This window comes from Hippopotamus amphibius, chromosome 12, assembly GCF_030028045.1.
Source record: "Hippopotamus amphibius kiboko isolate mHipAmp2 chromosome 12, mHipAmp2.hap2, whole genome shotgun sequence".
NCBI classification, from domain to species: domain Eukaryota; kingdom Metazoa; phylum Chordata; class Mammalia; order Artiodactyla; family Hippopotamidae; genus Hippopotamus; species Hippopotamus amphibius.
This window is the reverse complement of record NC_080197.1, coordinates 27,344,944-27,360,386: the sequence shown is the minus strand read 5'-3', so window position 1 is coordinate 27,360,386 and position 15,443 is coordinate 27,344,944. Positions and strand designations below refer to the sequence as shown.

General features: G+C 42.3%; 1 protein-coding gene across 5 annotated transcripts in view; it reads left to right on the top strand.

The window, feature by feature from the left end:
- The window catches only part of KIF3B (kinesin family member 3B), a 38,033-nt gene that overhangs the window by 8,512 nt on the left and 14,078 nt on the right, over positions 1 to 15,443 (top strand). For all 5 annotated transcript variants that reach the window (XM_057703063.1, XM_057703065.1, XM_057703068.1 and 2 more), the window contains one exon: positions 12,528 to 13,999. In XM_057703063.1, coding sequence (XP_057559046.1) covers positions 12,596 to 13,999 — 1,404 coding nt within the window. In that variant the 5' untranslated portion in view covers positions 12,528 to 12,595. The remainder of the gene's footprint in view (positions 1 to 12,527; positions 14,000 to 15,443) is intronic.

Genomic DNA, 15,443 nt, shown 5'->3' with positions numbered 1-15,443 from the left:
AGTAAATAAATAAATAAAGCTTTATTGAGATGTAATTCACATATCACAAGGTATCTTTCAATAGTTTTTGTCAGCCTTCTTTGCTGCTTCTCTCCTCAATCTTTCTTTTTGATGAGCCTTTAACATTTAAACCCTTCATTCTCTGAACAGACTGTTGGCTTGTGACATTAATCAGAAATATTGTATGTGTGTGATCAGTTCTGTGCACTGGATGAGCTGTGAGAGCAAGCATGTCATCATGGGATTGGACAGTGAACCATGACAGTTCTGGTGGACTTTTCGGAGAGGGATTTTTTAAATGTATTTAACTCGTTACATTACTGAAACAAATCGTGATTTATGGGACCATTCTGCTTGATCAGCTTTAGGAACTGTTTACTAAAAGGTAGTGTATGTGGGTAGCTTCTCTCACATTAATGTACATGCCAGTCACCAGGGATCTTGATAATGGGACTCTGATTTGGGGGATCTAGATGGCCTTAGATGCTGTAGCTAAACCAGGTGGAACAGGAGATTTTAGTTGACACTCAGACACAACATCCTAAATTATGTTGAATGACATGGTGAGAGTTGTTCCCTTTGAAACTCTTGGTTCTTCTGACTGTGTCAAGGAGAGTATTTGTTTGGTTCCAGTCTTTCTTAACAGGTGCTAAACTGGCTTTCTAACCAAGAGATATCAGGCCTCTGGCGGTTAGGTTAGGTAAGCTACGGAATCTAGTTCGAATTTAGTAACATTGTTTTTATCCTTATATTTATTTTCACAGTTACCTTCTATTTACAACAGGTGATACTGGTTTTCCCTTCACGATAGTCATATGAGATTTCTTTTAAAAATAAATTTGGCAGTTCCCTGGTGGCCTAGTGGTTAGGATTCTGGGCTTTCACTGCCATGGCCTGGGTTCAGTCTCTGGTCAAGGAACTGAGATCCTGTAAGCCTCACAGGATGGAAAAAAAAATTGTGTTAAAAGAAAGTAGATGTAATGCAAAACCTTAACTAAATAATGGTATAGGTGGTGTGTGGATAGGGCAAAAATTGTGAAGAGAGACTTGAATGACTGACATTTAGGACATGCAGGTGTGGAAAAAGGCCATGAACTTCAGAGCCACGTAGCCCTGGTTTCTACTTACTTTGCTGCTGATTAACTGTCTGTCATGCTGCTTCTCTCTCCAAGTCTCGGGTTTTTTCCTCCTGTAAATCGGGTCAGGGCAGAAGCACCTCCTGTGGGCCAGGCATCGTCCTGCTTGCCCTCCTCTAATCCTCACACAGCCCCAAGGAGCAGGGCATTCGTGGCAGACCCATTTTGCAGAGGAGGAGACAGGCCCAGCAGGGTGAAGGAGCTTGCGTGGAGTCCCAGAGCTGGGAATGGTTGGACTGGGTTTCAATCCCAGGTGCTTCTGAATCTCTTTTTTGTTATTCCAGGCCACCTCCCTCTTTTAAATATGGAATTTGCTGTGGTTTCTTACCCAGCTGCGTGGCAGTCTGATTAAAAGGACAAGTCACTGAGTACACCCGTGGTCACCACAGCGTAGTTCACAGTAGCCGAGAGGTGCAAGTAGCCCAAACGTCATGAACAGATCCACGGAGAAGGAAAATGTGGTGTATACATGCAATAGGCTGTTGTTTAGCCTTACAAAAGAAAGAAATCTTGTCACATGCTACAACATGGATGAACCCTGAGGTAGAATGGTGGTTTCCAGGAGCTGGGGAGTCAGGGAAATGGGGAGTTGCTGTTTGATAGGTACAGAGTTTCAGTTTGGCGAGATGAAAAAGTTCTAGAGATGTTACACAACAATATGAACATTGTCATTACTGAACTCTAGTACACTTAAAAATGGTTAAGAGGGTACATTTTCTGTTATGTGGGGTTTTTTTTAACCACAATTAAATTTTTCTTAAAAGTTTAAAAAAAAAAAGCCATTGGTTAGAGAGCCATCTTTTTTTTCCCCCCATTTTGGAAACTTTCAAACATACATAAAAATAGAATAGTATAATAAACCATGAACTCATTACCCTGCTCCAGCAGTTAACTGCCAGCATGTGGCACTTCTGTTTCACCTTTAACCTCTTATCCACCCCACCCCACCTCACCTCTGATTATTTTGGTCCCAGATGGCATATAACTTTATCTGAAAATGCTTTTTTGTGTCTCTAAGAATAAGAACCTTCTTTTAAAAAATACCATTTTCACACCTAAAAAAGTAACAGTAATTCCTTAACGTTCCTTAATGGTCAGGTTTCCTTGATGGTCTCGTATATTTTAAACAATTGGTTTGTTCAAATTAAGATGTAGAAAAGGGCCCTACTCAAGGGCCAAATGTTGTATTTGCTTGATTATGTCTCTGACATCAGAGTGTACATTTTAAGCAGAGAAACAGTTTCATCCTCTTCCTGGGTCAGTACATGGAACCAGAAGTTCCTGATAGGCAGGTTTTTCCAGCTTCAGGGTGCTTAGTGGTGGTTCAGAGCATGAGCCCCGGATAATAGGGTTGTGTGGGCAGTGGGTGCACTGTTGGTGGGGGGATAAATGGTACAGCCTGGGAAGTGGGTTAGACGGTGCCCTCTGTCAGAAAGGAACATAGTATTTACACCTCCAAGAATACCTCCTGCTAAGAACTGCCACGTGTAGCTAAACGTATATGTTCAGGGTATTCACTGCAGCATTGTTTGCTCTAGCAAAGACCAGAAGCTATCCCAGATTCCCTCAGCAGGGGACTAATCAAATACATTATAAGACAACTGTACTGTGGCATTTAGGCAGCTACTTAAAAGGTGGGGTTGGGGAGTGCGGGTGCAGGGGAGGGGCCCAAGTTCACCAAAATCTATAAAGTAAAATAGAGAATGGTGATACTGTACTTAAGTTTAAATTTATTTATTAGCTGCGATGGGTCTTTGTTGCTGCACGCGGGCTTTCTCTAGTTGTGCCAAGCAGGGGCTACTCTTCGTTGTGGTGCACAGGCTTCTCAGTGTGGTGGTTTCTCTTGTTGTCGAGCATGGGCTGTAGGCACACGGGCTTCAGTAGTTGTGGCACGTGGGCTCAGTAGTTGTGGCACACAGGCTTAGTTGCTCTGTGGCATGTGGGATCTTCCCAGACCAGGGCTTCAACCCGTGCGCCCTGCGTTGGCAGGCAGATTCTTAACCACTGCACCACCTGGGAAGTCCCTAAACTTGAGTTTAAAAACAAAAAAAAGGCAGGGAAGCAATATAGATACATTAATGTTTGCATATGCTTCAAAGTATCTCCCCAGGAGTGGGGGAAGATTTACTTGTTCACTGTACAATTTGAATTGTTTTAATCTACGCATATATTAATACACATGTGTATATGCATGTGTGTGTGTGTTTAAAATGAGTTTAAATTAGGATTTTTCAATAAGGCAGACCTGGGCTTTTTTTTTTTTTTTTTTTTTCCTTTCATAGCATTTATTGATGCTAGAAGCAGGGGTCCCTCAGCTGACAGACCTGGGCTTTTTAAAAAAATTAATTTATTGGCTGCATTGGGTCTTCGATGCTGCACACGGGCTTTCTCTAGTTATGGTGGCGGGGGCTGCTCTTCATTGTGGTGCACGGGCTCGTCATTGTGGTGGCTTCTTGTTGCAGAGCATGGGCTCTAGTTGTGGCTCGCGGGCACAGTAGTTGCGGCACACGGGCTTAGTTGCTCTGCGGCATGTGGAATCTTCCTGGAGCAGGGCTCAAACCCATGTCCCCTGCCTTGGCAGGCAGATTCTTAACCACTGCGCCACCTAGGAAATCCAAGACAAACCTGGCTTTGAATCCTGACTATTCCATTTAATTGCTGTGTGACCTTGAGCCAATTAATTTTCTGAGCCTCCCATCCTTATTTTTAAAATAGAGCTAATACCTATTCCTCATAAGGTGATTTTGAGGCTTAGAAGAGGAATGTACGTTAAGTTCTTAATGTACTGTGAGTTGTGACTATTGAATACAGCAAAGCCCCAGACCCACATTGATTCTGAATTAGTGTCCTCTATGCTTGAATGTATTTTATGAATGTTTCCCAAAATAGGATTTCTTTGCCTCTTTTTCCCCCTTATCAGTTAAATGCTTTGTTTGCCTGTTGAGGTCATCAAATGACGGGGAGTGCTTGGCACCAATTTGAATTCAGGGCAGCCATTTATTTGTTCATGTTTCTTATCTGTGACCTTTCTAGGTTTCTTTCCAGATAAGTAGCCTGTCTTCTTAAGACAGGTAAGCTGAAACCAAGGTACTAGACTTTTTTCCCCCAAAGAAAAAATAGCTTTGTTGCCATCCCCCTGCTTGATTATAAGAAACAAATACATGCACCTGTCAAGAAGGCCAAAGAAAGCAAAAACAAGCTCACCCTGGAGATCAGTATTGCTTTGCCTTTGTTGAGTGTTTACTATGCATCTTGCAGTAGGCTAAGCATTTAACATTTATTAGCTCACTTAATCCTTAGAACAGTTCTTTATGGTAGGTGTTATTAATCCCATTTTATAGAAGAAACTATGACAATGTAACTTTCCCAAGATTTTATAGCTAAGTGGCAGAGCAGAAATTCAAATGCTGACCCGTTGAATACTAAAGTTCAGGCTGTTAATCGTGATTTTACACTGTCTTGTTCACATCTTCCTCTGCACCTGTGCATGTATACATGTAAACATAAATTGCATCATAGTAACTGTTCTGTTTGGTAGCCTACTTTTTTTCACTCAGCAAAATGTCCTGAATATCTTCTCATGTGTAAATGCCTAGAATTTTATTGCCATTCTTAATGACTGCATAATTTTTAAAATTAGTTATTTATTTATCTATTTATCTATCTATCTATTTATTTATTTATTTAGGCTGTGCCGGGTCTTAGTTGCGGCATGCATGATCTTTGTTGCAGCATGTAGAATCTTTTAGTTGTGGCATGCAGGGTCTTAGTTGTGGCATGTGGACTTCTTAGTTGTGGCATGTGAACTCTTAGTTGCAGCATGCATGCGGGAACTAGTTCCCCGCCCAGGGTTCAAACCCGTGCCACCCGCTGCACTGGGGGCACAGAGTCTTACCCACTGGACCGCCAGGGAAGTCCCACTGACTGCATAATTTCCCATTGTAGAGATGTGTCATAATCTAACCAATCCCTTATCAATGAGTATTTAAGTGATTAGAGAGGCTGCTGAGTTAATAAAGGTGTACATACCTCTTGCACATGTATTCAGTTATTCACTGATGGCCTTAAAATAGTTCCAAGCAATGGAATTGCTGTTTCAGGGGAGTATGACATTTCGAGTGTTGCATTTCAGTGTTTGGATATTGATTGCTCAGATGCCCTCAAATAATTTGTCCCAGTTTGAGACGCTGTGGCTCTTATTTGTACTGTAAGGGACAATTTGAAAGTGTTTAGACAGTTCACGCAACTGTTTGGCTTACAAAAAAGAGATGACCTTATGTTTATAAACAGTGCTTGTAATAACAGAATGTATTTTATCAGTCTCTTATTTTGACAGCTTTGCTCTGAATGCCTTTTATGGCTAAGGCTGCATGATGTGTTACATTGACATTAGAAAGTTGAAGATTTCCATTGCTGTAGACATCTTAGGAGCTCTTTTATGAAGCTTCACCATGAAGTTGAGACAAGTAGTTTTACTCCTAGGGCCCTTTGTTCATCAGTTAAAACATTTTATTACATTGTATTCATAGCGGTCAGTTAAAGTGGATAGGTGAAAAGAGAAAAATGAGTTTTAACACCTGGATATAGTTTAGTTAATTTTACAAATTTTTTCCACTTTTTTTCTCCCCTAATTTGATTTTTCTAACTAGGTAATATGTTTACATGATTCAAGAGGTATAAAAGGATATGTACACTTCAAAGCCTCTCTTATACTCGTGGCCCTCAGCCACCCAGCTCTTTTCCCTAGAGGCAACCAGTGTTGTTATCTGACTCTGCCTGTCCCTCCGGATATATTTTATGTACATAGAAGCAAATATAGGACTATTCCCTCAACAGAGTCGATGCCCTTTTAAAAGTTCTCCAGGCAGTGATGTTATTTTTTCAACTGGAGATGACTAATCTTGTTTTGAAAATTGTGTAATTTTGATAACTGGCCGTCATGAGAACCAGAGACAGAGGTTGGACTTGCTCTCTTGATGTTGGCTCAGGGATTGCAAACAAGGAGTCCTGATACTTAAAAACAATTAGCAACAGTTGTGAGAGAGAGCAGTGTTGATGGTGATGAGGTGGATACAGAGTAAAAACAGCTGCTTCCCCTGAGAGAAACCTGCACAGGGGCTTGGTTTGGGCTGATTAATAGGGAGTCACTTTTATCTTCTTGCCTGAGTGTTGCAGTGGTTTTCTGATCCCCTGTGATCTATGGTTTGGGCTGCCATTCAGACACTCTGAGTCCTTGAACTCTAGGCCGGGCAGTTGGCAGGTGGTTGCCCGGTCTGATCTTAGAGGACATTGCGTTGGAATGCATTGATTAAAGATGCATTAGTATGCACTCTGTGTGCCTGCAGATTGCTGCTCCTTGCAGGGATGTTTCTGGTAAATTGCCAGACCTTTATTTTTTGCCCATTTGAAGACATTACATGCTTGTTAAAGAAAATTTGAAAAATATAAAAATGTTGAAGGAGCAGGGGAAATCAACTCTATGTAGTCCTATCACACAGAGTAGACCACTATTAATGTTTTGATGTCTTATTCTTATACAATTGTGATTGCATGCATTCAGTTTTGTAAACTGCTTTTTCATTTATGCTAAGTATATTCCATGTCATTACAGAGCCTTGGTGAATGTTATTTAAAAAGATGGACTAGGGGACTTCCCTGGTGGTCCAGTGGTTAAGAATCCACCTTCCAATGCAGGGGACGTGGGTTCAATTGCTGGTCGGGGAGCTAAGACCCCCACATGCCACAGGGCAACTAAGCTCTCGAGCCCAACTGCTGAGCACTTGAGCCACAGCTAGAGAGCCCGCGTGCTGAAACTACTGAGCCCATGGCCACAACTAAAGGGCCAGTGTGCCACAACGAAGAACCTGCATGACACAACTAGAGAGAGAAGCCCGTGCCCTGCAATGAAATATCCTGTATGCCACAACAAAGATCCCGTGTGCCACCACTAAGACCTGATGCAGCCAGAAATAAGATAAATAAATAAAATAAGTATTTAAAAAAAGAAAAGATGGACTAGCATGGCAGGCCTTTCTTAATTAGATCATGTATACATGAATTTGGTCATAGACAGAAATGCCTTCAGGAGCCAAGCGGGAAGTATAAATGAGCAAAGCATGCTGGGTGTAAAACAGTAGGGAGTGTTGGGGTAGGGAGGATTGGGTGGCCGGGCCCGTCAGGGAGGCAGCTGTCACTCAGTTCCCACTGCTGCCACTTGGGACCTGGGCTGTCAGATAGTCCCATTATTCCAGAGAAACAGAAAATCTGTTTGTTTTTTTTCTTTTTCTTTTTTGAGAAATCTTAAACATTCAGAGAAAAATATAGGAAACAGAATTGACAGTTGTTAACATTTCCTCTTATTTGCTTCAGGCCTCATTCCCTGTTTCTCTCTTTTAAAGAGGAATGATAAAATATTAGATAAAATTGAAAAATGCTTCACATTTTCACATTTCTTGTCCCATTCTCTACATTTCACCCTGCCAAATTTGGGCAGCCACTATCATAAATTTTTGTATATCCTTCTACCCATTCTTGGGAATACTTATATATATATATATATATATATACACACAAATCCATGAGCACCATATTGTTTTCTAAGTTTTTAGTCATAATCGTCACTTTGCAGCTTGCTTTTTCACTCAGCCTGTTTATCCATGTAAATGTACACAACTCTCAGTCAGGATTGGCAGACTTTTCTGTGAATGAACAGGTGGTAAATGTTCTACGTTGTGGGCCATAGTGTCTATGCTGCAGCTACGCAGCTCTGCTATTTTATAGCTAATGCAGCCATAGATAATATGTAAACAAAGGGATATGGCTGTGTTCCAATAAAACTATTTACAAAAACAGGCTGTGGGCTGGATTTGGACTGTGAGCTGTCATTTGCTGACCCCTGCTCTAATTTATTCCTTTTAACTACTGAATAGTATACTATCTGTAATCTGAATGTACCATGTAATATGAATATACCATATTTTATTTTTCAATTCCTCTGTAAATGGATGGTTAGGTTGTTTCCAATTTCCTACTATTTTAACAGTGCTGCAGGAGGTATCCTTGTCTGTGTTTCCTTGTGTGCATATGCAAAGGTTTTTCACTAGGACATACACAAATATAGAGGTGGAATTGCTGGGGGTTTTGTTTTGTTTTTTTAAACAACAGTTGGGCCAAATAAAATGCTTCTGGGAGAATGTGACCAGTTTGTGACCGCTGTCCTAGAATCTCTATAGGAAGACAGTAGTTACTGAGAATCCAGTCCACACCTGGTTCTAGAATTTGAGGTGGACTCCATGACAGCTTCAGAGGTGAGAGTGTGTGAATCTAAACATGAAAGATTCTGGAAGAGAGTGGCTGCCATGAGAAATGTGCAGCTGATTTCCTCAGTGGACAAAAGAGATGAAGTGGGGGAAAGAGTCAGCTTTTCACGTGTAGTAGCCATTCAGATGGTGGTTGTTAGCATCGGGATAACAAGTTGTAGCAGGAAAAGTATTCAGCATAAAGATGCTGAGTTGCTGACCTGTGGTTCCTTCTTTCCTGGCAATGCTGTGAGTTCCTTTAAAGATTTATCACTGTAATTAGACCGAACAGAAGAAGGAGGAGAAAGGTAATAAAGAAAGAGTATCAGGGCATCCTTCCAAGAAAACCCTCTCCTTTGAGAAGGACCCACAGCAAGATTTTAAGCTCTGGTGGCAGGAAATTAAATTAGTCCATCTTCCTGAAATAATGTGTCAATAGTACATGACTAATTCAGCTGAGCTCGGTGAGTTCAGAAAAGAAATGGTGTTCTGTGTTCCAAATCAAGGAGATTTAATTAAGGGCACTCAGGCTTTGGGAATTTCTTCTTTTTAAAAGATTTTTAAGATTATTGTAGGTCATTATCATTCCTTTGTTTTTATTGTTTTGGAGAGCTCAAAAATATATGCGGCTGTAACAGAAGCATCTGAACATCAAGATTTGCAAGAAAGCCTGCTGCAGGCTTTTTTTTAATTAAACAGGCTTGGGGCCACATTGTTTTGATAGGTAAAAGCTGGACAGCTCAGCCTCTTCCCCTGGATGTAACGTAACAGAATCGATCCTCTCCAGTGACCTATTCCACACCCACCCCCTTCTGTTTCTTACTCCTGCAAGTCTCAGGTCTTGTCTAACCATTCCCTGCACTTCAGCAGAGCCCTCCCCAAAGGAGGCTTGGGGGGCTGGGGTTCGGGCTTGGCGCCGAGACAGCTTTTGCAGGCCTCTTGAAATGGAGGGAGAAACAGGCAAGGGATTGGCTACAGCTGTAGTTTGGGGGGGCCATTCCCCCGGAAAAGAAAAGGACGTGCAGTAAATAGACTGGCCATTCTGACATCTGGTTCGAAACATCTGGCAAAATTCTAGTGGCATCTAGAGGGTGATGAATGAAGGGCTGCCCTTTTACATGGTTTCTTTAAATGGCTTGAGGTTTACTTTTTTAAAATATTTAATTTAATTAATTTATTTTTTATTTTTGGCTGCATCAGGTCTTAGTTGCGGCACACGGGCTCTTTGCTGTGGCGTGTGGACTTCTTAGCTGTGGTGTGTGAGTTTTCTCTAATTGTGGCACAGGCTCCAGAGAGCATGGGCTCTGTAGTTGTGGCACTCGGGCTCAGTAGTTGTGACACTCGGGCTCAGGAGTTTGGCATGCAGGCTCAGGAGTTTGGCGTGCAGGCTTAGTTGCCCTGCAGCATGGGGGATCTTAGTTCCCCAACCAGGGATCAAACCTAAATCCCCCGCATTGCAGGACAGATTCTTTACCACTGGACCACCAGGGAAATCCCCTTGAGATTTACTTCTGATTGAACACTGATTAGGTATTTGGATCTCAATTTCAGCTGATTTTTTTTTTTTAAGGATGATGACTGCAAATTGAACAAGAGAAAATGTTAGTCTAGAGATGTTTAATGCATAAAATTAGGGCTCACCAGTAACCTCTGTAATGACTTTGACGAGGGTTTTGGATGAAACTGTATTATTAATTTTAATTCAGCTTTATATTAGTACACAAAGTACTTCCACCTTTGTAAGTGGCTTTTAGTCTCATGATCATCCAAAATGAAGGAGAATTACCCCTATTTTACAGATTTTACAGAAAATGGGTGCGGAGAAGGCAACAGGTCTTCTGGTTCTTCATTTTAGAGAACATTATTTTATTACATGTAACAGCTAGAAGAAGTATGAAAAGTAACTTTTCATGTTTCCATGTGCTTGGCGGCAAAACAATTTTTTATGAAAGATCAAGGGGTGGGGGGAACATATTGACTCTGTATTTATTCATTTATTTTTTTTTAAAGATTTATTCTTTATTTTGTTTTATTTATTTATTCATTTATTTTGGGCTGAGTTGGGTCTTCATTGCAGCGTGCAGGCTTTCTATAGTTGTGGCAAACAGGGGCTACTCTGTTGTGGTGCGAGGGTTTCTCATTGCGGTGGCATCTCTTGTTGTGGAGCACGGGCTCTAGGCGTGCGGGCTTCAGTAGTTGCAGCACAGGAGCTCAACAGTTGTGGCTCACAGGCTCTAGAGCGCAGGCTCACTAGTTGTGGCGCACAGGCTTAGTTGCTCCAAGGCATGTGGGATCTTCCCGGCCCAGGGATCGAACCCATGTGCCCTACATTGGCAGGCGGATTCTTAACCACTGCGCCACCAGGGAAGCCCTTGACTCTATATTTATTAACTTGCAGCATATATGCATAGAGTGGCTCATCCCTGCTTCACATTTTCCCATCTTTTGTTGGCAAGGAATAGGTCATTCTCACAATTAAAAAGAATACTGTTATTACTGTTCTGAGTATCTATTAAAATTACAAACGCATATATCCTGTGATCCAGCAGTTGCACTTCTAGAAATTCATCCTTACAGATAGATTTTCCCACACATGAAAGGATGTGGTCCTAGGTTTTTCATGGTAAAACACCAGAAACCACTTAAGTGCTAGGGTAGTGGTTAAATAAATTATGATGCTTCCATACAGAGGGATATTTTACTGCTGTCACAAAGAATAAGGCAGCTGCATTTACTGAGGGGAACAAACTCCAAGAGAGATTACTTAATGAAAAAAAAGTAAGATGCAGGACATTGCATATTACTGTGTATGATATACTACGTGTGTGTAAAAAGGGAGAGGGTATGTATTAATATATATTTGCTTGTTATGCATAAACTAGTTCAGGAAGATTAAAAATCTAATAACACTCACCTTGTAAGCAGAGAACTGGGTAAAGGAGAGGAACCTGTCACCAAAGGGCCTTTTGAATCAAGAACCATGTGAATGACTTGTTTTTAAAAAACCCTTGCACAGGTTTTCGGAAGTCTCAGGTCCTCGTATATAGCTCTTTGCGCTCATCTTCTTGCTCCCCGCCCCTTCCTGAAGGATCCATCCTTTCTTCTGCTTCCTGAGTTTTTCAGCACCAAATTAAGTTCTCTTTTTTGTTTTTACTTAAAAATTTCTTAACATCTGTTTTCTTATTTGCACTCAAATTGTCCTAAATTTATTGATTGGAATAAGTTCTTTCTGTGTAATGTATTACCCCACATCCTTGTTTGTTTGAAAACATTTTGCATAAGCCACTGTTGATGATTTTAGAATGGAAAAAAGTATTATCAGTACAAGGTTGGAAATTCAAACAGTACAAACAAGTGTACAGCGAAAAGTCTTTTTTCTCTCTCTAGACCTCTGAGTGTCTTCTGGATCCATAGTTCCCCTGCCGAGGCTGCCACTGTTACCACTTTTACATGTGTACTTCTGATGCCGTAGCATGCATATGTAAACTGTACTATACACACTGTTCCTTATTCCCTTTTTTCACTTAACAACATCTTGGTTTAGGATTACATTTAGAGTAGCACATTGTTTTTAGTAATTGCACAGGATTCCACTGTATAAATTAAATATACTAAATTTATTTAATCAGTCCCCTCCCGATGGGTATTGGGGTTATCTGCAATCTAAGGCTACCACAAATGATGCCACAACACAGATATCCTTCTATCTGTAGGATAAATTCTTAGAAATACAACTGCTAGATCAAAAGGGACATGCATTTTACATTTAGATAGATAGTTCCAAATGGCTCTCTGTGGAGGTTGTAGTAGTTCCACAGCATATAAGATTACCCAGGCTTTTATGAAGTTTCCAGCTGCCTCAGCCTGTAGTATAAGATAAAATATCAGTTGAAGGGAGGACAAGCTAGTTAACACTATTGGTGGACTGCAGCTGGTTAAGATCCCATGAGGAAATGTCCAGCGTAGTAAAGTTATTGAGTGCGGCTGTCAGAAGGTTGGCAAGATGAAGGTGACCTGGGTGTGTCGTCCGCTGTTGTGCCGCCCCCAGTGACAACTGTACTGTCCTTGCTTACTTTTGTTTTGTTTTTCCTAGGACCCTAGCATCCTGAGACTTTTTTTTTGGATTCATAGCCCTTAAGATCGACCCAGTCGGAGCTCATCATGTCAAAGTTGAAAAGCTCAGAGTCAGTCCGGGTGGTGGTTCGCTGTCGGCCCATGAATGGCAAGGAAAAGGCTGCTTCGTATGACAAGGTAGTGGATGTGGACGTGAAGCTGGGGCAGGTGTCTGTGAAGAACCCCAAGGGAGTGGCCCATGAAATGCCCAAGACCTTCACCTTTGATGCTGTCTATGACTGGAATGCCAAGCAGTTTGAACTCTACGATGAGACGTTCCGACCGCTGGTGGACTCTGTCCTGCAGGGTTTCAATGGGACGATTTTTGCCTATGGACAGACTGGGACTGGGAAAACCTACACGATGGAAGGAGTCCGGGGCGACCCTGAAAAAAGAGGGGTCATCCCTAACTCATTTGATCATATCTTCACCCATATCTCTCGATCCCAGAATCAACAGTACCTGGTCAGGGCTTCTTACTTAGAGATCTACCAGGAGGAGATCCGAGATCTGCTCTCAAAGGATCAGACCAAAAGGCTTGAGCTCAAGGAGAGGCCTGACACTGGAGTATACGTGAAAGACCTGTCTTCCTTTGTCACCAAGAGCGTGAAGGAGATAGAGCATGTGATGAATGTGGGGAACCAGAACCGTTCTGTTGGTGCTACCAACATGAACGAGCACAGTTCCCGTTCGCATGCAATTTTTGTCATCACCATTGAGTGCAGTGAGGTGGGCCTCGATGGCGAAAACCATATCCGGGTAGGGAAATTGAACCTTGTAGATCTTGCCGGCAGCGAACGGCAGGCCAAGACCGGTGCGCAAGGGGAAAGATTGAAGGAAGCAACCAAGATCAATCTGTCCCTTTCGGCCTTGGGTAACGTCATCTCTGCCCTGGTGGATGGCAAAAGCACTCACATTCCATACCGGGACTCAAAGCTTACCAGGCTCCTCCAAGATTCTCTCGGTGGCAATGCTAAAACTGTGATGGTGGCCAACGTGGGGCCTGCATCTTACAATGTAGAAGAGACTCTAACCACTCTGAGATACGCCAACCGTGCCAAAAACATTAAGAACAAGCCAAGGGTCAATGAGGACCCTAAGGATGCCCTCCTCCGAGAATTTCAGGAAGAGATTGCTCGGCTCAAGGCCCAGCTAGAAAAACGGTCCATTGGCAGAAGGAAGAGGCGAGAGAAGCGGAGGGAAGGTGGTGGCGGGGGTGGGGGTGGGGAAGAGGAGGAGGAGGAAGGAGAAGAGGGTGAGGAGGAAGGGGATGATAAAGATGATTACTGGCGGGAACAGCAAGAAAAACTGGAGATCGAGAAGCGGGCCATTGTAGAGGACCACAGCTTGGTTGCAGAGGAGAAGATGAGGCTGCTGAAGGAGAAGGAGAAAAAGATGGAGGATCTGCGGCGGGAAAAGGATGCTGCTGAGATGCTGGGCGCCAAAATCAAGGTACTGTACCCTGTCTTAGGCCTGTTCTTTTATTTTCAGATCTTTTTGTTTTATCACAAAAATGGTGTGAAGGATGACATCTCTTTAGGTTTTGTGATATCCAGTGCCCAGGAAACATTTGTTGAATTGAACTGGATGAAGAAAAACAATTTTTCTTTGATAGCAATAAAACTAACACCCATGTACCCCACCCCCGTATAAGAAATAGAACGACATCCACATCTTTACAAGCTCTTTGTGCCCCCGCCCCCACAGAGGTAACCATTATCTTGCATTTGGTGTTTATTCTTTCCTAGCTTTCCTTTATAGTTTTCCCAAATGTGTATATATATCTCTACATAAAAGATAGTTTTAGTTTCACATAATTTTTGAGTTTTATATAAATGGAATCCCACTACTGTGATCTACTTTTATTTGCTAAGTGTTATATTACTGAGATTTATCCATATTGACACCTGGAGCTGTGATTCATTCATTATAATTGTACTGAGAATTCTGTGGTATTCCATTCTCCTGATAGTGTGGGTTGTTTCTGTTGTTGTTGTTGTTGTTGGCCCTGAATTCCTTGTACTGGGCTTCAGGAGAACACGTGTGCGTGAGTTTCTTGCCTGGCACCGTCAGGTCCTAGGGTGTGTGTATCTTCAACAACTTCATTAGACAGTGACATGTCACTTTCTAACGTGGCCCCGTGAATTGAAGCTTCTACCAGGAGCGTCTGAGTCCTGGTGGTTCCTCATCCTTACCAACACTTGTGGTTAGCAGACTTGACTTTTTGTGTATCTGGTAGATATACAATGGTATCTCCTTCTGGTTTTAATATGCAGTGTCCCTGATTAAGCAAGATATAGACCAGTTCCATCACCCTCGCCCCCAGAGGCTCCCTTGCAGTCAGCCCCCTTGTGCCGATGGCTAAGTAGTCTTCTAGAGCATGGAGGCACCCCTTGTGTCGAGTATTCTTTCTGGCCACAGTGTGCAGTTCCATCAGGTGTCTGGACTCTGGGCTTTAATGGCAGAGAAGAGCACAGAGCTAGCTCTGAAAATCTGTGGATGACCACTGCTTGACCACAAGCCAAAATTCCTTTCAAGTTCTATCTTATGGAATTTGTGCAAACTTTGCTTTCTACTCTAAAATTTATCTACGTTTGTTAATTTAAAAATGACAAGTGATCTCTTTCTTACCTCCCCTTCCCCCACCATATGAAGCTGTACTTGGTTTATGTGTGGCATCATAGTAGCCCTTTCACAGAGCTGGGTCCTGTTTTACTTCAGAGGCAGGGGTCCTTTCCAGGACTTTCGAGACCTGGTGTGAAAATGGAGTCACATACAACACAATTAGGTAACTGTGTTCCAGGGAGGGGCTTACTATATGGGATTCCATTATGTCACTTCACCCCTCCTCATTCCCGCACTTGTGTAACTGGGTGTGCCCGTGTTTGATTTGCAT